Source organism: Herpailurus yagouaroundi, unplaced genomic scaffold, assembly GCF_014898765.1.
Source record: "Herpailurus yagouaroundi ecotype Mexico unplaced genomic scaffold, PumYag 100, whole genome shotgun sequence".
In the NCBI taxonomy this organism is placed as follows: domain Eukaryota; kingdom Metazoa; phylum Chordata; class Mammalia; order Carnivora; family Felidae; genus Herpailurus; species Herpailurus yagouaroundi.
The window spans coordinates 24,045,941-24,067,776 of NW_024412391.1; the positions used below are offsets into that span (position 1 = coordinate 24,045,941).

The following is a 21,836-nucleotide window of genomic DNA, read 5'->3' on the forward strand; positions in this document are numbered from 1 at the left end:
TACCAACTTTCTACTAGCCTCTTTTTTACCTTCTTTCTGTGCAGCCTGGATCCCCTGGTCCAACACTCCAACAACTCCCTACCCAGAATATGAAATTATCCCCTTGCTCCACTGGACGTGCGTCACATTCACATGGCAAAGCTTCAAGCATGGAAGAGTTGGGGACATGGCGGTTAAAAAGCCAGACAAGTCTTGGCCCCCACAGAGCTGACAGCCCATCAAGGAAAGCAGACATAAACAACTAGTTATAATAATTATGACATGCCGCGTAAGCTGAGAGGACTAGGGTGCCGTGGAAACTCTGAGACCCAAAGATCTCAGCAGCCTGCCTGTCCTGCACCCGGGCTGGGTTGCTGAGAGCTGCTGGAGAAAAGTGTCCAGTGGACAGATTCTGGTTGGCAAAACCAGTTCCGTCTTCAGGGCCCCCAGACCATCCCACTATGCTCTTCACTGCTCAATTCTCTCTCACATTCTCCATAGTGACTAACTTTCCTATTCTCCAGCTATCTTCTTATTTCTACAGAAAACTGCCTCCCATTCACAGTGAAATTTCCACTGCTAGAAGGAAACACACTGATTTAATTAAATAGCCTCTGTTTTGTCAAACGCATAGCCTATCAGCACGACTAACATTTCCTCTTTTCTTCTGACTTCCACACGAGAAACCTGTCCTCCCTTATCCATGGCTAATTGCTCTGATTATTCTCCAGATTCCACAAACCCCCTTTCTCTAGGCAACAAACCTCCTTCCAATTTCTACCCTCAAATCCCTGAGAATTTCATCCATCTTTTCTCCTTCTCCTGGATCCTTAATATCTCTTCCCTCTTGGCTCTTTCTCAATGTTTATTCACTCACTCACACTCATTCAGCCACTTACCCATTTAATATTTTTGAATGCTTTCTATATGATAGGCATAGTTCTAGGCTCTGAGCAACGTAACAGTGAAGAAACTTGACAAAGCTCTATCCCTCACTGAGTTCACATTTTTAAATTTTTTTAATGTTTATTTATTTTTTTGAGAGAGAGAGAAAGAGGGAGAGACAGAGAGAGCGTGAGTGGGGGAGAGGCAGAGAGAGAGGGGAGCAGAGGATCCGAAGTGGGCTCTTAGCCCGATGTGGGCCTCAAACTCATGAGCTGTGAGACCATGACCTGAGCCGACGTCAGGCACTCAACCAACTGAGCCACTCAGGTGTCCCTGAACTCACTTTTTAGTGGAAGGAGTGATAAACAATTAGTGAATCATGCAAGGTAAGTACCTGCAGAGAAAAAATCTCTGGTCTGGGTAAAGTGTTAAAGAATGACTGAGGTGCTCTTTTAGATGCTGTTACTCGCATGTATTACGAATGTTGTGTGTGAAAGCAAATGAGAGAAGAAAGATAATTCTTAGAGGGAGAGAAAAGATGGGCAGAGAAATTAAAACAGGAAGTCCTTCAAGGTCAGTACCATATGTACTTGTTATTGTGGATGGTAAATATAGCCAGATAGGTAACAAGTAACTGGCAATGAGGACAAAAGTGTAGGTAATACATCATTACTCATTATCTTTTTAAGTAGCTAATAGGAAACGAAAACCTAATAAGTAGTAGAGAATTTAAAAGTTGGTAACTTTATGCTGGTCTTTCTACCTAGGTACAACCTCAATGAATTCTGATTCCTTTTACTAAAAGCCATAGCAGGGAAGAGGCAAATGAGGAAAACTGGGAGGGTGTTTTATTGTTTTATTTTGTTTTCTGGATCGATGGGCATCCTAACAGAATGCCAGAAGGCAGACTTTTACTTCCTAAGTGATAGAATTTCCTAAGAACTATATGCCATCATTTCCATAATACAGAATAGTTGTTGGGTTTTTTAAAGTTTATTTATTTATTTTTGACACAGAGAGCTCCAGCGGGGAGGGGCAGAGAGAGAGGGAGAGAGAGAATCCCAAGCAGGCTCCTAGCTGTCAGGATAGAGCCCGACGTGGGGCGCAGACTCATGAACTGTGAGATCATGACCTGAGCCGAAACCAGGAGTCGGACACTCTACTGACTGAGCCACCCAGGTGCCCCCAAAAGGTTTTTCAAAAATGTTAGTACTCAGTGACCTGGGCGATCAAGCTATAAGACAGAGACATGACACCTGTCCTAAGGAGGCACCGAATCACGTCGGGGGAGCATCATCGGAAATGCACTGGGCGGGGAAAGGCAGTAAGTTCTGTACTGTGGAGCCTCATTTGTGATAGAAAGAAGGAGAAGCAGCAACAGGACAAATCACGGTGAGTGTAACTAAGACAGAGGTAAAGTACAGAGGATGAAACCTTCCAGAAGTGGGAAGAAAAGTCCCAAAGAAAGGATTGGCCATGAATTTACTTGGTATTAAGTAAACAGGAAGGGAGGCTAGAAGCCTGACATATCAGAAGAAAAGCGGGCACAAAGGAGGAAAATGGAAGAGAACAGCACGACAGACCCTGACCTGGCCATCCTCAGCTAGAAAATATTTAATGATAAATAATGTCATATTGCACAAATCCGCTAGGAAGATCTGAAATACTGAAACTTAAGGGACATGTAATGATTTTTGCTTAGCAGTAAAGACGTCCCACCACATCTACAAAATCTGAAGGTCGACCCTGAGAATTCCCACGTCATCCGTATGTTAAATGCCCAGGCTCCACACTCACAACCGGGAACCACGCTGTGCCTTTCTAAATGGGGCACAAGTACAGAGTTTGTTCAGCTGGAGGAAAGAGGAGAGGCTAGCAGAGGGCAAGTTGCAGGACAGAAAAGAGAAGGTGGACTAAACAGCTTCTGGGCGCTTGAGGCTCCAGCGAAAGCGCAGCTTCAGCCCTGCGCCCCAGGCTAACCCTCACCCATGGCGGGAATCTTGAAGAAACTAAAAATGAAACCGAGAACACAGGAACAGGGATTTCTCCTCCAGCCTGTGTCTAGTGTCTCCTGCGGCGAGGTCCCCTCTTCCCTGTCTTGTAGCTGCAGCTGGCTGGCAAACTCCACCGCGTGAAAATCTCAGCCATTTCCACCAACGTGGAGGAACTTCTATTCCCTTCTCTGCTTCTCCTAGTGTTTCTCTTTCTCTTTTCTAGCTGCTTGGAAAGTCATGGGAAGCCTCTGTTTCAGCTTCCTCTGGAGGTTTTTCCTCCAACTAATTCAAGGCTCCCCTTTGGTTGTGGTGCCACCCACGAAGCACAGCTGTGGGTCTTCAATGTACTGATTGCTGCAACTTTCAGACATAACAAAGACCCAGCAGAGATTACAGAACCCCAGGGGTAGCTGGGAGATGGTGCTCATGATCGCGTCCTTGGAGATATCTCTAAGAATAAGATAAAGCTGTAAATGAGTTTGGGAGAGAATGTAGGTTGCTTTTCCTTTAGGCACATTTGATTTTACTTCCTATTTCGGATCAAATAAAACCACTCATGAGGGCCCTTCTTTTGTCTCTTCTCCTTCCTTCTGCTTTCCTGACCCCACACTCTTCTCGCTTCCCAGGCTTTTCTTAGTCTGACAAGCTCGTGGAATTTAAGAGGAGGAAGTCATTCTCTTCTTCCCATCCTCAAGCCCCGATCACGTTTGCAGGTTTCAGAGCAAATATTCTCAAGCCCCCTGAACCTTATCACAGTGTCCACAGTAGCCTGAAGGATATCCGTAATGAAGAAAATATAAAGTTGACAATCCACAATTGTGAAACACCAAGCAGAAAACAAGGGGAGACCTTGTTCTTTTGAAAAATGTTAAAATAATAGCAAGTCTCTGTCCCCTGGTGCCCAAACAACCAGTTAATTCAGCAATTCAGTCTTAAAATAGTAAGTCCCTACAAAAACAATGTAACAGACAGGAAAGAACACTGGGGTCATTACGGCAATATCAATACCTAAGCATCATACAATCTACCAAACATTTTTATAGATGCCAGAGACTAGTTTGAGCCTTTGCCAGCAACTCCCCAAGGCCTTCTAAATCCTGGGTTTCCCCTCTACTTCCCGCCTTCCATTCATTATCTGCTAATACCACTTAAACTCTACTTGATGTACTTCACTTTCCTCATCTGCAAATGAGTACCAACCTCTGTCTTACTTTTCATGCTAGTGGAAGGGTTGAAGGAGACTCAGTGAGGATAAAAGCAGTTGAATATACATAGCGCCTCATAAATGTAAAGCGTATTAAACATCTCTTAAAGAAGTTATTGCATAAAAGAACCTCTTGACAGACGCTGGGGTGGCTCAGTCGGTTAAGTGTCTGACCTCATCTCAGGTCATGATCTCATGGTTCATGAGTTTGGAGCCCTGCAATCAGGCTCTGTGCTGACAGCTAGGAGCCCGGAGCCTGCTTCGGATTCTGTGTCTCCCTCTCTTTCTCTCTCTGCCCCTCTCCTGCTCATGCTCTGTCTGTCAAAAATAAATAAACGTTAAAAAAAAAATTCAACCATGTGATTTCGTAGGGGTTCTGTCAAATTACAAGCGGAATAGGATAAGGTAGTATTTATATAGTAGGGACGTTAACACATTTACACATAATCAGTCGTTTCTAATATTTCTCTTTCATAAATACTCAGTGTTAGAGCAAACGTATTATGAAAGAAAAAGGCCATTGATATCATATATAAAATGGACATACTTTTTAGATTTTGGGTGCTAGATAAAAAATTAAGCACTATGTTAACTATGTGACTAAATATGATTTAATTTTACATTTCATTATAATGTTCTATAAATAAATTCACAAGTGGGATATACAAAGTTCTCTAGCACGTTACACTCCCTCGTTTTGGCTGAGAAGTTAATGGTCACCATTGTCTAGTCTTAGAACCTTCCATAGCATTCACCTAGGAAATTCCAGAACTCCTCATTTGCATTTTCCATTTCCATCTTCATTTTCTTCTCTCTGCCTCTCTCTGCCACAAGGCTAGCTGCTAACCTGCCCACCACCAGCCCAGTTTATGATCTCCACTGTCCTCCTAAGCCCTGTAGTCCTCTCTGCACTTCAAAACTGCACAGACAGGGATCCCAGGCTTCTGCAGCCAGCCACCAAAATAAAATGTGTGCTGGCCAGCCGAGAATCTGAAAGAGCACCAGAGTGAAAATGACCCACTCCGCACAGAGAGTCCGGCCTTAAAAAAAAAAAAAAAAAAAAAATCTATCTATCTATCTGCCAGAAGTACAGGTAGAATTCAGGTGCTGAGGTGGGGATTGAGAGTCTCCATCCACTGCCTGCCCAGTCACCACATTCAGACCCCCCAAGAGAGGAGGAGGGGCTACTAAACTCACTTCAGTGAAGTGTCTAATGTCAATCCCATGCAGATAGATATCTGGCTCCTGCCTCTCAGTACTCACGGTACTCTTTGCCTCTCAGTACTCACAGCCCTGTAGCAACCAGATGATCCAGATTCTTACCAGACATCCTGTGTCCCCATGAACTGGACAGATGGTTAAGGATGGAAAACCAATATCCTCCCTTTAGGTGCCCCTCCATTTCCAGGGCGGCAAAGGCCAGCTGCAGTGCTTGGTTGAATGGCCACGGGACAGAGGCCCATACCTCACAAACCCAGAGAGACTCTGCCTCATCCTACCCATGTAGGGCACAAAGCCTTAGGATTAACGGAGAAACAAGTGTTAAATACGCAGGCACCACGCTCTGCATGAAAAAAAATCCTGCCTTAAACCAAATTTACACACGAAGTTTCCTCACGCACGTTTTTTTGGCTTGGCACCCATTCTGCTTTCTTGCTTACTCGGAGCACTCTTGTGGTGGTTGGTGCTCCATGGCCTCCTCATCTTATCCCTTCAGCTCACTAAGGCCAGTACTAATATACAACCGTGGCTCTCCTTGGGGACTACCCTGGGTAACACGTTCCCAGCCTGACTGAGCCCTAGGAAACCTCCTTTCCATGCTTCCCCTCTAGAAGCCTCCACCTGGTCTACCCTGGTCCTGCTCATGCTGCCACATGCTGCAATATTACACCAACACATCATAACACAATCTCACATATTCCCTTCAAAATCTATCTTAGAGCTTTCCAAATTACATACTCACTCTAGAATGCTTAAGTATTCGATGGCCAACTTTTTGCTTTAAAAATCAAAATTGGCAGGAAATGATAATATCTAGTAATACCACAAAATAAGCACTATCTCCAGAGGAAGGAGTAAGACATCATCTAATACTGCTATCAAATTTTCAGCTCCCTAAACTCTGTAATTCTTCCCTTAGGGGATGGATTATGTTGCAGAACAGCATTTGGCTTTCTTGTGTGACTGGCTAGAAAAATGAGTTCCCTTCCTAGAGGTACAGTTTATTCTTAAAGGGTCCAGCAAAGGGTCTCGTAGGCCAGACCTACAGAAGAAACCATCTCTTCTAATGTAATAAATTGCTTTGGTCTTTTCAGGAAAGTGAGGACATCTTATAAACTGAGGAAGACCTAGATGGGTTGTTTGGGGAGAAAGAGTTTAAAACTCCAACTGAAAATACAAAAGAAAAATTTAAGGACCAGTGGCACCACAGGAATCCCTAAACTAGACACACAGCATGAATTATACTAGATCCCATTGATCCATTCACTCAACTTATGTGCCAGGCACTGTCTAAACCTGATCCCTGCCCTGATCCAACTGCTAGTAATTCATTAGAAGATTTTGTTTAAATGCTAGACTTCACAGGGGGTAGTTACATCATTATTAATTCTTGGTTACTTTTTCAGGTTTTTTTTCTAAGAATTGTATTGAGGACCATGTGCAATCATTGGAGTATGAGAAATCTTCTCATTTATATCACAGAAAAGGGGCTTCCTTTTAAAATGTCATTATTTTGGGGTGCCTGGGTGGCTCTGTTGGTTGAGCATCCACTCATGATTTTGGCTCAGGTCATGATCCCAGAGTCATGAGATTGAGCCCTGTGTCAGGCTCCACGCTGAGCATGGAGATGCACTCTCTCTCTCTCTCTCTCTCTCTCTCCTTCTTCCCCTCTCCCCCACTCAAGCTCTCTCCCTCTAAATACTACTACTATTACCACTGCTACTACTAATAAAATGAAATGTCATCATTTTATATTAAAAACAGGAGACAGTTCTAGCTTCCTAAAATTTCTATTTCTGACAGAATATATTTTCACAAATACATTTTATCTGTTCTCCACCAAACACGTTTGTTTAAAGCAGACAAAATATTGCTTGAACCATTGTTTCCTTAAAAGAAAAATAATCTGTTTACCTCCTTTTCCCTCATCTTTATCTTCTCCACACAAAAAAAGAAACAAACAAACAAAAAACACACTACCACCACCACCACAACAAAAACACCTCTGCCCCAAATCTATCCATTTTTAAAATAGCTAATGTAGCGCTAAAATATTTGGACAAGTAAGTTTAGCTCGTGCATACAAAGATTCAGATGTGTTATTAATATTTTCATTGTTTATGAGAGAGAGAGAGAGAGAGAGAGAGAATAATAAAGGGAGGAGTGAGGGAAAACCCACTTGAAATCACTTCTGCCCTCTGGGTGTGTCTAGTATGGAAGGTTTCCTGCTCGGTATGAAAGTTGACTTTCTGGTTGATGCTTTGCTAAGGTCAGATAGTTCCTGCACCGCTACAGAAAAGTTAATTTCCTGTTGCATTTTTCCTGAAGCATTTGTGCACTTTGGCTAAATTAATGCTAGATTTTCCACCGGAGAAGAACTAGGCTTAGTGCTGAAACTATCGGAATGCTATTATACTTCTTATTGCTTGTTAAAGAACCAGTGGAACATCAAGAGGAAACTCAATTGTGACAGTGCAATTTTGGACTCCTGGTGGAATGCTGACACATAACTGTACAACTTGACATTTGTAAACGACATTATACTGTAACTTTTTAATGAAAACAGGAGTATTGCCGGTACACTTTTGTTGCCGATACGCATTCTTTTCCCTCAAGAGATGCTAAATGTAGTGAGAATATTTTCATGGCAGTATCCTTTGGGATGTGTTAAGTTAATTGAACATGGGGGCTATTTGGCTAATTGGCTGTAATTCGGTGGTGGCCTATGTAAGGCAAACCAAAATCTAAGCCTGTAAGTCCCTCAAGGTTAGGAAATCAAAACCTAAGGACAACCAATCACAAACAGCCAACTAGGTTTCAAGCTTTAGCCAATCAATAATTGCCTTAGTTTAGGGTGCCCGGGTAGTTCAGTCAGTTAAGCATCTGACTTGATTTCAGCTCAGGTCATGACCTCATGATTTGTGGGTTTGGTGCCCCCCCCAATCCCGTTGGGCTCCACACTAACAGTGCAGAGCCTGCTTGGGATTCTCTCTCTCCCTCTCTCTCTGCCCCTCCACACTCATCCTCTTTTTCTTAAAATAAATACACAAACAAACAACAATTGCCTTACCTTGCCTGTGCCTTTTCCTGACAGGAAAACACTCTCAGCCACTTCCGGTTTGGCGCTGCCTCGTTAGAATTGATTTTTGCTCAAATGAACTCTTAAAATTCTCAATATATCTCGGTTTATCTTTTTTTTCATTCGGTTTAGTGTACTTTTTTTTAAATTTTTTTTTCAACGTTTATTTATTTTTGGGACAGAGAGAGACAGAGCATGAACGGGGGAGGGGCAGAGAGAGAGGGAGACACAGAATCGGAAACAGGCTCCAGGCTCTGAGCCATCAGCCCAGAGTCCGACGCGGGGCTCGAACTCACAGACCGTGAGATCGTGACCTGGCTGAAGTCAGACGCTTAACTGACTGCGCCACCCAGGTGCCCCAGGTTTAGTGTACTTTTTTAATTTATTTTTTTGAGAGAACATGCCTGTGCAGATGGGGGGTTTGGGTGAAAGAAAGAGAGAATCCCAAACAGGCTCCACACACATGAGGGAGGGTCATAATCCCAGGACTGTGAGATCATGACCTGAGCCAAAATCAAGAGTCCTAACGCTCAATCAACTGAACCACGCAGGCACCTCCCCCTCAGTTTATCTGTTAACAGAAGTGATAATGTTTATTCCCCTGTCTTTTATAATTTCAATGTTTTTCAAGACATTCTGAGCTATCGTGTCTAACCTGCTCCCATGACATCTTTGTAGCAGATATTTCCATCTTTATGCCATATGATATAAAAAGAAACCAAAGAAGTCACTTGTCCATGGTCACTCAACTCTTCAACATTGGAACTCAATCCTCATTAGTTCTGGGTTTTTTTCAAGTTTTTATTTAGATTTGAGTTAGTTAACATATAGGGTAATATTGGTTTCAGGAGTAGAATTTAGTGATTCATCACCTACATATAACACCCAGCGCTCATCACAACAAGTGCCCTCCTTAATAACCATTAGTTATTTTTTTCAGTTCTTTTTCTCTCTCACCTGGGGAGAAAGTGAGCAGAGAATAGTACGATCTGCCTCAGATACACTGACCTTTAACTAGCACATCACCACCCCAACACGGTCCACTTTTCCTTATGTCAAAAGGAAGAAACACCAGGTCCCTGGAGCAATATTACTATTTAACAAATTCTCTTTTCTCCCTATAGATTATTCGCTCTCGTGAGGCCTTTCCCTTGCCTGAATCTCCCATCCTGAATTGGTCACTTTTCCCAGATCACTCTCTGAGGTGTAGTCAGAATATACTTAGGACAGCAGATACAAACTTTGATTTGCCAAAAATCAGCTGTGAGGTGTGTTATGAGAAATTGGTTTTGAAAAGAATTAAAATGTCAAAAACTGTGCATAATTCACACTTCATGAATCAGGGAAGATGTGCTGCATTCCTACTACTTGCAGCCCAACACTTTCTTGAATAGGAGAGGCAGGAAGTATTGTTCGTGTATCCCTAGAAAACCAGTGGAATGTGCTTGCATCTGACTCATCTAGAGGTATCAAAGAGAAACTTTGAAGGCTGCTAGCATAGAACATGATACTTTAAATATTTGCTTACGTAGAATATAATGAGGAAAGCACATAGGCTGAAGGCCAAATGTAGGAACTACATATGTGTGTTCTGGAAATACATATATATATATATATATATATATATATATATATATATATAATATAAGCCATTTAAAGTGCTTGTGTTTAAGGTCAGAGCTTAAATCCAACTTCTTGGGTCAGGAAAAACACCAACATTTACTGACACAAACCTTGGTCAGCCACCATATGTTTTCAGACACACATTCAATTCTCACACATCAGGCTTAGTTAGCTCCATTCTTCCAGTGAGAAAAATGGAGAGTTTAGAAATCGAGGTAAAATTTGCCTATGACCTATACTAGTAAATGACACAGTTGGAATTTGAACCACTGTGTGCCAAAGCCCATGTCTGTGCCACAACACACCTATGCTCTATTAGACTTCTTATTCAACCCACTTAACGGGTTCGAGGTCATAAGCCTTGACAGAGATAGTTAGGTAGATTCCCACCAATATGCAGGGTGTCGGAGCCTCCCCTTAGCAAGTTGCTCTGATTGGGATGCATTCTAAGCAAACCGAGAGGGATCCATTGAGAGTCCCCCAGTCAGGATTAGAGATACCAAATGTAGTTATATTTCGGAACACATGATTGGGCCCATTCTGCTTTTCGAAGTCCATGTGTTCTTCTTAATGATTATTTTGTTTCATCTATTATTTTGGGTCTTAAGTGAATTAGCCTTCCTTAGCGAATTTAATTGAAAGTTAAATAACTTTTTTCATCAAGATACTTATATATGACAAAACCTCAATTTATATCTTATTATTATATTCCTTTTCAACCCTGTACATAAGTCTAGATGTTTAGTTTTACATTTTTAACAAGTTTCTGGAAAATGCAAACATTGCCAAAGTACTATTTACCCTGCAAATTTCCAACTTTAGTATAGTTTTTGTTAGAGAACATAAATCCTATTTTAGAAAATGAGCTCATCCTTTTAGCGAGAATGGCTCCTTAGAAAAAAATGTCCAAAGGAAAAAAAAAAAAGAAACATGTCCAAAGGAAACCAAAGGGAAAAATGAAACCAAACATTCCTTTCACCCCAAAAGGCCACAGACTCCAAGTTGATAACAGGAAGCACTTTTTACAATGTGAGTGTATCTAGCGGTTTCCATTTCAGAGGGTTTATGTGAGTTTCCAATTCCATTAGAAAAAGAAACAGAATTGCTTAGAGGGAGAAAGAAGCAGAAACTATCGCCACTATCTTTAAAAAACAAGAGAGAATGACACCCATAAACTGATTAATTCTTTGATCCATAGGAAATTTAACATAACTTGCTTAAATATGAGCTTCATCAAGACTTCATTAAAATTTATCCAACATAAGCAAATTTGAATTTGTTTAAAATTCTCTCAGTATGAACCATTTTTCACCCATGTGCATATTTCATTATAAAAATCTAACATAGCTCTAATCAACTATCTCAAAGAAATCCACAGGCATTAAATGCTCATCAGGCAGCCTAACTAATTCCATGAAAGTCACATACCTGTTAGTATGCTGACATCATCTCCCAAGAGCCTCCTGTGCATAGACCTCTGTATTTAGATTCCTATCAGCATACTTTAAAAATATTTACCTTCAGATATGCTTGAAATATAAAATATAAAAACATAAATGGAAAAGTTCAATTTTTAGTAGAATTAATTTGTTAAAAAATAGAAAGAGAGGTTAGATGATGGTGACTCAGAAGCCAAGAGAGATAGGAAGTAAGCCAAGAGAGAAAGGCACACTGGTTGGGAAAGGATGCACTCCTTCTCCTTCTCCTTCTCCCCCTTCTCCTCCTCCTCCTTCTTTCTTAAACATGGTAGATACCTGAGATCTTCTTACAGGATAAAGATCCCAATGAGACAAATGAGCTGAAGAGAACAGGAGAAATGGATGATAACTGAAGCACACTCAATGTAGCACGATGGCAGATGATTAGCATTGGTCGCAGGTATAAGAACAGATGGTACCGAAAGGGGTTCGAGGGATACTGGCACAAGAAAAAGATGGGGTGCTGGATCTGAGAGCTCAACAAAAATTAAAAAGAGATGGAGGGACTTCCTCTCCTTTTCTCATCTCTGCTTTAAAGTAGGCTTTCTCTGATCCTCACAGTCATCGTTCATCCATTCATTTATTCAATGACAAGATATTTACTCAGGGTTCACTACATGCCAGATACTGTTTTGGCACTGGGGCCATATGCAGTAAACACTTTAAATCATGGACTTGCCCATAAGGAGCTTATATTTTATGTAGAGAGAAAGACAACATATAAATATATATATTTGTTCACAGTCCAAAATCTTCACCTCTTTCCTGTACTCCCCATCCAACTCATCTCTCCACATCCTCAACTATAGCATGTCATTAATCCCAGCATCTTAAATTAGAAAAAAAAAAAAAAAAAAAAAAAAAAAAAGGAAAGACTTAGCCGGAACCAAAGACCTTGCCTACAGATAAATAGGCCTGACTCTGACTGACATATCCGCTTCCCCAAGTCCTGTCTTGATTGTAAAGGCTCATTTTAGTGTGGAAAGGCAACAGCTTAGATGCTGGAGGAGAGGGAGAGAAACTCAACAAGGCTTTCATCTCAGACACTCCTCACCCAGGTACTCATGTTCACCGCAGCCATTATTTATTGCTCACCTCCTTTGTGAAGGCCAAACGGCAGAGTCTGTGAGGACTACGGGGATGAGTAAATCCTCAAGGAAATTATATAATAGTTAATATTTATTGAGCACTTTCTATGTGTCAACCACATAAGTGCTTCACAAGATTTATCTCATTTAAGCCTCATGTTAGCCTTGTAAGGTAGGTGATAAGATATCCCTTTTAGGTGAGAAAAATGAAATCCTAGAGAGACCAAGAAATGTGCCCAAGGTAGCAAGGTAACAAGTGCTATTAATTTGACTCCAGAGCTCATGTGCTGAACTGTTCTGCCTCTTCAATTTTATTAGTTTCCTAGGCCTACCGTAACAAAGTACTACACAAACGTGGCTTAAAATAACAGAAACACATTGTCTCACAATTCTGGAGGCTAGGTGCCTGAAATCAAGGTTTCAGCCATGCCATGCTGCCTCTGAAAACTGTAGGGGAATTCTTCCTTGTTTCTTTCTACCTTCTGCTGGTTTGCCAGCAATCTTTGGGGTTTCTTGTTTTGCAACTGCACAACTTCAATCTCTGTCTTCATCATTACATGGCATGCTTCCCGTGTGTCTCCGTCTTCATTTGACTATCCTCATATAATGGAGTCATATTGGATTAGGGGCCCACGACGCTCCAGTATGACCTCATATTAACTAATTATATCTATGACAACCATATTTCTGAACAAGGTCACATTCTGGGGTACTGGGATTAGGATTTCAACATATCTTTTTTGAGGGGAATGCGATTCAACCCATAATGCCAACGAATGGAGAGAGTGTATGGAAATAGAATGGAGGATATATGGAAATAGAATGGATATAGTATATGGAAATAGAATGAAGAGATCATATGAAAATAGAATGGAGAGTATATGGAAATAGAATGGAGATAGTATATGGAAATAGGATGGTGATAGTATACAAGAATAAAATGGATATAGTATACGAGAATGGAATAAATATAGTATACGAGAATAGAATGGAGAGTATATGGAAATAGAATGGAGATAGTACACAAGAATAGAATGGATATGGTATACAGAAATAGAATGGAGAGTATATGGAAATAGAATGGAGATAGTATATGGAAACAGAACGAAAAGATTATATGAAAATAGAAGGGAGAGAGTATATGGAAATAGAATGGAGCTAGTATAGCAAAATAGGATGGATATAGCTAGAAAAGCACAGGTCTCAGTCCAAACCTGTCATCGTTATCAACCCCATTTGTTACTCTGAGAGGCACTTTCTTTCCGCAAGTTTCATTTTTCTCACTTAGAAAACGACCTCAAATCTAATGATCTCTAACTTGTTTCCAGTTCTAACAGTCTCATGTTTCTTCATTTCTAAATAATTATATTGAAAAATAAGTTTTATTAGGGATTCTCAAGCACATACATCAAGTCATAGAGACAAGGCGTGCCACCAGGAGGAGGTGAAATTCCAGTTTCCAGAATGCTTTAGGAATGATTGTGAAGATTTCTAGAGGTATTGATTGGGGCAGACTCACTGGAGAGGACTCCAGACAAAGACGGAGATGGTGGCATTTGGTTAACTACAATAAGGCTGGCTTATGCATTACAAATAAAAGCAGAGTGGAACATAAGGCCATAAAAGCATGTTAGGACATACTAAGAGTGAGAGGGACAGATTCTACTCAATTTAGTGGGTTCAATACAACAACTCCTGAAGGCTGCTGAGGAGAGAAATCATAGGAGTTGTACGCAAATGGCTTAGAATACCCAGTAGATTGAAGGGGAACTATTTACATTACTAAAATAGTCTAGGTTAGTGGCAGTGGGGATACAGCATTAAGATTGTGAAGGTAAACTCTAAGATTTTGGAAAATTAATTAGTTATTATCTGGATTCATTTGGGGGCTTGGAAAAAGTCATTATATACCAGTAATACAGTCTTGTGCTAAGGTGATATGTACTAAAATTACTTAGTATAATAAAGGGCCAAATGTGCATCATGGTCTCCAGAGAGAAATCAGAAGTCAGATTTGGAAAAGGAATAGTATGTGTAAAGGCAGTCTATAAACCACAAACGGGACATCTAGGAATGGGCCAGAGGCCAGGGAAATGAAGAAAAGACTGGGAAACAATATAGAAATTGAGCTTGCTTGAAACAAATGGTTCGGAATAAGGGTTGTGAACAAGGCAAGAGTGTGTGGCCTTTACACAACAGTATAAATAGAGTTAATACTGCTGAATTGTATACTTAAAAATGATGAAGAAGGTAAATTTTATATTTTGTGGGATTTTTTACCACAATGAATTTTTTTTTTAAAGGTAACAATTAAAAAAACAAAATAGGGAAACCTGAAAAGTCTTGTGGCCTTTCTAATTAGGAGCTGGCCATGCGGATCAGTGATAGGCCGACAGATTTAGTAAGGAGTCAGGCCAATGGATTAGGTGAGGGGCAAGGTATAGAGAAAGAGTAAGTAGTTTCAAATGTAACTCTAAAGAGGTTTAAAATCTATTCATTGAGGAGAATAGGGATTGGAGGAGTCCTTTTCACAGGAACAGAGAGGCCAAGAGGAATCATTGATTTGGGCATAAAAATTGTGAAAGAAAAATATCTGAGTTTAAACAGTTTTTATTACTCCTCAATAAAAGCAAGAAATTGGATTTCTAGATCTGGGGGTTCAAGAGTGAGATCCAAGCTAAGAATATACCTATAGGTTATCTTTACAGATTGAAAATTAACAGTACATAAAGTTGATATAATCACCAAGGGAAGGTACAAAACAAGACAACTGAAAGCTCAAATACACTAACTTTGGCATCAGAGGAAATGGATCCTGAAAAGAGACCACCAGTTATCCATAGAGGTCAGAGAATAATCCCATTGTGACATGGAATTCAAAAGGGAAGTTTCAAGATAGAGTTGTTGGCCAATAGTGTAAAATGCTTCAGAGAAGAAGGATGTAGACTGGAAATAAATCATTTCATCTGGCAGTCAAGGGGTCAGTGAAGACAAATTTCAGGAATGGGTGGGGTGGCCAGGAAGTGAATCCAAGGAGAACCAGCCATAGTTTCTCTGAGGGAAAGGAGAGAAGGAGCACACTGGGTTCAGTGAATTGCCAGGTACAAAGAAGGCTTATTGTTATCAGTTATGAGTATGTTTACTGGCAGAAGGCATGGTCCACTGGAAAGGTTTGAAATGGCAATATTGTAACTAACAGAGAATAACTCTGGAATCCCTCTGGAAAAGGTTGAGAGGAAGTGTTCAACACAAGAAGAAAATAAGATTTGGCAAAGAAGAGGCATTGGGAAACAGCCTTGCAGCTGGATCTCCTTACCTTCATTTCTACCCCCTCCAGTCCATTCTGCAATATATGTTCTGGAGCATTCTCTACAACATAAATCTATTTATGCCACTTTTTGCTTACCACTCTTCAGGGGTCCCCTGTTGCCTTCACGATAAAATCCAGACTCCTTATCATGACCACATTCCCACATCTAGACCCTGCTGAATTTTCTACCTTATTTATTTGACTTTCTGCTCTGCTCCCCTATCACAGTGCACACACACACACACACACACACACCCCACATAGTGAATACATTGAATCCTCCAAATCTACCACACCATTCAATTTCTTCTTTGCATATCTGGCATTATCTGCTTATGATACATTTCTCTTTCTCCACCCTTTCTAGCTCCTTCTCATCTTTCAAAATGTTCTAGTAAAGTTATGGATTCCCTAGCATTTATTTAATTACTTGTCTGTCTCACAGTGCCCTTTATTTCTGTGTCACCAGCGACTAGCACAGAGTCTGGCACCAATAAACTGCTCGATAAATAGTCACTGTAGGAATGAAGAAAATGAAAGAATGAATGAACAAAACGGATTAGGATGACAAAGGTAAAGATGAAGCGAGAATTTTTTTTCAGTTGGAGAAGAGAGTTCTCAGTGAGATAATTACAAACATTTCACTTAAAGAGAGCGATGCCATTTCCCAAGAGTAAGAGCACGTTTCAACGTTTTCTGTGACTTTTAGAAGGCAAAATTAGCATAACTATTGTATCAGCTGCCAGATCACCATGCCTCACATACCCCTCCAGCGACATTACTCCTGCCATGTTGTTGTGGTAAGCGATGGACACTGTTTTTATCACCTTGGTCACCACAGACCTGGGAGTGTTCCTATGCACAATACTGCTTGAAAAGGAGGAGTGGGGAGCAGTACTGCCCCCACTGAGGCCCCAGCTTCCCCAGTGGCCACCCCGAGAGTCCAAGTAACACTATGTCGTAGCAGCTTGCAACAACTCTAACCAGTGAAAGACAGAAGAAGGGAAAAGCCAGGAGGTAAACGGCTTGCCCCTCCTGACCTTCCCCACAATACCTGTTCTGAGATGCAGAGTTTCCTCCAGACTCTCTGATTATGTCTCCCATAAACGCACCCATTTGTTTCTCTCCCTATTCCTTCCCCTACCTACTCTTGCGTCCCTGGGATCGCAACATCCAATAAAGTGTTAGCTTGCAAGTGTTTGTCTTAGGTTCTGTTTATAGAAAACCTGGGCTAAACAATCCATTTTTAGAAATTTTCCAATGTTAAAAATAAGGTATTATTAGAGACACAAATAAATTACACAAAGTATATTTGTATGAAAACATTCAATTATTTGCATTGGATTATGGTTGGATCCTGGGAAGAGTAGTTGTAGAGAGCAGTCACTGAAGGAGAATGGAGAATCCAAAAGAAATGGAGAATGACTAGTCAAGCAACAAAGAACTAGAAATTCTCCATCTGGAACACCAACAGGAGATAATCAGTAACACATGGCTACGGTGAGTATAAACATATTCTCCAAATAGTAAAGTTTCCATTAAAGGAGCACACGCTAATGATCTATACTGAGCATATTTTTTTTTTCATTGTGCCTGCTTATAATTTAATGTGTTTCTTATGTTGTGAAATATTAAAGGGTTAGATTCCAAAAAAATAAATAAATCTACTGAGTGATCTACTTCAGTGAAGACAAATGAAGTTGTCTTTGGTTTAGACATTAAATTGAAACAGTTTTAAAACATAGCAGATTATCAGCCCAAATTCAAACTAATGTTGGGAGGAAACCCAGAAGAAATGACAAAAGTACAGCTGCTTAGCAAGGTCCTTTTGGAAAGTTCAGATGGAAAAAAAGAATTAAAATTTGGCCAGAAGAGGGAGAGTACTCCCTCACTACGGAAAGTTGGCATATACTAGACTATGATCTCAATCTGTATTGAAAACAGTTTTAGACAGTGAACCAGGTCCCAGTTGTAAAGGTGTAAAGGGCACAGTCTGTCACCGATCTTTAAATATTTGCTACCGCAGAACCCTCTATGACTTGGCTGACAGGTACAAAAGGTCTTCTCTTAGAAAGAACTGCAACCAAAAGACTGGGAAATAGTTACTGCTTATTCGATTCGAGAAACTATGAAAACTGTGATTCGAGAAATACACTGTGAGTGTATTTTAGTTTCTGAATGTTTATCCCGTATAGACACTACAGCATTCACAGTAGCTTTTTCAAATGTCCTTGCATGGATCCTTTCATTAAGATTTTGTTTTCCTTTTTCAGATTTATAATTCCAAACCCAACTTACACTTCCTGGAAGGGCAAATAAAGTTTAAATGCATTGCTTTTTAAGCACTTTGTCTATTTGCTTCTTAATATTTCTTTAGGTTTGAATATCTGAAGGACCATGATTTTTCCCAGACTGTTGTGCATATGCATATGCACAATATCTTGTGTGCAATGCCTGCCTTTGGTGGTCATCTTAAAAATCCAAATACTTCCTGGAACCCATGAACCTTAGATCACAATCAGCTATTTTAAGTAACTTTTAAAATCTCTTTAAAATGGATGGATACCAGTAAGGGAAAGCCCTAGAAAAGTGAACATTTTGGCTTGTAAATAAAAGTAATAACAAAACCCCAAATTTCTAGACAGAAACAATGCTTCTTCTATAAAATGCCCAAAAGCTGTGTTTTAGGTCTTGAGGAAAATCTGTGTAAGCATGCCGTCAGTTTTTTAATGAACTTCATAAGGTAGCTCTTTTTGAGAATGATCAATATATTGACCCCAAAGACATTTGTTTCTTCACTTTATCTTCAAGAATGTTTAATCTTCAAAACTGGATTATTATTTGATTCTTGTTTTGGAACACGTATCACAAGAAGAACTAAGTTATATCTGGTTTTAACTAACCTCCACATGATTCTTCTAGTTTCCTTTCTATCTCTAATAAAAACTGGATCTAAACCAAAGGCTGACACAAGTTAAAAATAGAGATACATGGCAAATGTTTGGAAATTCAGTTATCATATCCACCAGGCTTCTGAACTATAATTGTGAATTAAGAATCCTGCTTATGGTTAAAATATTTAAGACTGTGAACCATTTGTGGAAAAAATCATGTGATTGGCATTTTTGTGTATGTCAAGAAAATTCTAGAGTGAATGCTTTACGCAACCAGCCAATAAGTTTCAGATGGTTTGTAAGTAGCAGGAGAATCAAAGCTGAAACAGAATTCTCTGTGCCAGTCTACAAATAACAGTTAACATATGCCCATGTTACAGGCAAAGGCAGGAGTCACGTAAAGTCAAGCAGGGAGTAAGAAGGGCTGTGAGTTAATGAATGAAAACCGTTTCGTCCACAATTCTTAGCAAAACTTGTATGTACTTAAAGAGCAAAACCATCTCAATTATTTTTAAAGAAACTGTATGTGTTAACATTGGAAAAAAACCCAAGAAGTGACTTTCCAAGTCACAGGTTACACCCATTAGAAATTCAATGTATTCAAAAAATGCAAAAAAAAAAAAAAAAAATGAAGAAAACATACACATTCTTCCCTGACTTCAGAACCTTTAATAATTGATTCACACTTGCCAGTTGAAGTTCTATCCAGAAGTGTTTCTAGTGATACTATATTTCTTGGTCAAGATGTTTCTTGACTGATAAGCTAAGCCACTCACTTAAGCGTTAAAAATTTTTTTTGTTGTAGTCTAATATTATTTTGTATTTCATTGAGTTCTCACAGTTGTTTTTTCATGAATTGTTATTAGATCTTTGAACTTACTTCGATTTAAGCACCAGTCCTGTGGCAGGAACCAGGTGGAGATACCATGTCACATGCTAGCCCTGTGGCCTGCCTAAACATCTTTGAATGTCAGTCATCGTAACTGAGAAATGATGACCATCACAACTCCCTTACCTGCCTCACAGGGTTTGAAAAGTCTGAGAAGAAATACATAAGGGAGTTTTTGAAACAAGATGGTAGCACTGTTGGAGTTATTAGCAATAATGGCAGGAGCAGTGTATATTCAACAGGAAATTCTGCTCCCAACAATAACCACAGTCATAGGCTCTACCTAAATCTACTGCAGGTATAAGAAAGCAATTAAAGATTCCTAAATTATCTTGCTATACCTCTTGCTGTAGCACAGAAATCAGTAGCTTTGCCACTATGGATTTTTGCGTGTGTTTTTTTTTCTATTTTTTCTTTTTTAGGTTGGATTATATTAAAGGTCATCATTTCACTGACAGTCATAAACAGAGTGGTATATTAAAATAGAAATCCCGTGGGGTTTTGTGTGTGTGTGTGTTTTGTGTTCATTCCAACACTTAACAAAACTAGTAAAGTTAATTAAAATAGTGTAAGTGTAGAATAATCAATATTTCCCAAATTCTGTAAACAATAAAATTCAGGGCATCAGTTCTTTTGAGGAAAGGTATTATACTATTCTTTTAAATGGTTCAGAAATAAATATGTTGCTTTAGAAATGCATCCACCAAGGAAAAATTGATTCAATCAAGTATAAAATGGAATTCTGCAATATCTTTGAGTCTGGAATGGTCTGGTCACTCATACTGCCTACCTTGAGGAAACACTCAGTGTTGACCAAATGTTATGAATCTGTATGTCTCTGAACTGTAAATCTTCAGATCTCTTAGAATCCTAATATTTTAGGAAGAATTTACACCATGCCAACGTCCTCCAAATTGTCTATTTCATTCAGCTGAAATGAAGTACAATTCTAGGAGACAAAATAATGGCCAGGACTTTCTGGAAGTAAACAGAAGTTGAAGCTAACTGTCATAAGGTCACTCTCTGGGCGGCTATACTCTGGATCCCTTTCAGACCTCTTAGAAGTTAATTTTAGTTTTACGGAAAGGACAGAGAGAGGCAGACTGCTATCTTTGCAGAAAATGTCAAGGTTAAGCTTATGACCACCTTACCTTTCTGATTTCCTGCGCATTACTGGGGAGAAGGAAGCACTGTTTGTCCAGGGAGAGTCCTTTCTTACATCTGCTTGCTTGGGTTTTGGTGGGTGCGTTTGGGGCAGCCCCAGGGTCAGCGGCTGTGAGCTTCCTCGTCCCTCGGAGCGTCAGGGTCTGGTAGAAGAGACAGATTGCCACCACCAAGCCCACCAAGAAGGGCCGGGGGCAAAATCGCCGACGACAAGGGAACACTGGACGACAGACCATGACCAGCTCAGCTTCACTTGGCCCCCGTCCACTTTGCCGGAAAAGTCATAGCAGCTCTTTTTGGTCAGCATGAAAAAATACAAATCAGTCTTTAAATCAAGCTTGCTCCATCCCCGCTTAAGAACTTTCCGAAGGATCATGCCAAAGAATCATAGGTCCCCAAAGTCTGAGGAGGTTAATAAGATCCTTTCCATGGATGACAGTGAAAAGTGGCTGGCCTGGGTTAAAAAAAGACATCAAAATAATAATAGTGGTAACTAATAACCTGAGCGTATCCCCAGGCTGCCAAACTTTTGCTTCCGGTGATGCCTTATTTTCACAACATCCTTAAACTCGCAGCAAAGACTTTACAGGAAAAGAGAAAACAATACCAAAGTAAATCTGGAGTCTGGAAACAGCGCTGAAGAGCTCAATAGGTTAAAACCAAAAGTGCCTGTTGCACCGCGGGATGCAGGCCAGCTTGCCGGAGCAGTTCCTCATTCTCCTCCGCTTTTAGAGCAGTCCTGCTTCCAGCCTTTCATGGTTCTTCACTGCTTCCCTTCATTCCGCTTTAAATTGCCACTTTCCTGTAAGCATTCACGGCTTTTCACATAAAAAGGGAATGCACGGTTTGAATGGACATGGTTACTGCTAGGGTTTTGCTTGTATTTGTTTCATTCCGCTTCAAGTTCAAAGTTCTGTGTACTTACTCAGTTTTCATCCTTTCAGCCACAAAAAAAAAAAAAAAAAAAAAAAAATAAAAAGTTTCCACGCTCCCCTAATGGATTGCTAATCAAAACCACTCGGAAGGAA

The 21,836-nt window shown here is 40.2% G+C and overlaps 1 protein-coding gene across 5 annotated transcripts in view; it reads right to left on the reverse strand.

The window, feature by feature from the left end:
• CPED1 (cadherin like and PC-esterase domain containing 1) overlaps positions 1-21,822 on the reverse strand; it is a 268,972-nt gene extending 247,150 nt beyond the window's left edge. For 3 of the 5 annotated variants that reach the window (XM_040472138.1, XM_040472136.1, XM_040472135.1), the window contains exon 1: positions 20,796-21,821. In XM_040472138.1, coding sequence (XP_040328072.1) covers positions 20,796-21,044 — 249 coding nt within the window. In that variant the 5' untranslated portion in view covers positions 21,045-21,821. Of the gene's footprint in view, positions 1-20,795 lie in introns of all 5 variants that reach the window. The other 2 variants (XM_040472137.1, XM_040472139.1) reach the window with 2 other exon arrangements.
• Positions 21,823-21,836: the final 14 nt, after the last annotated feature.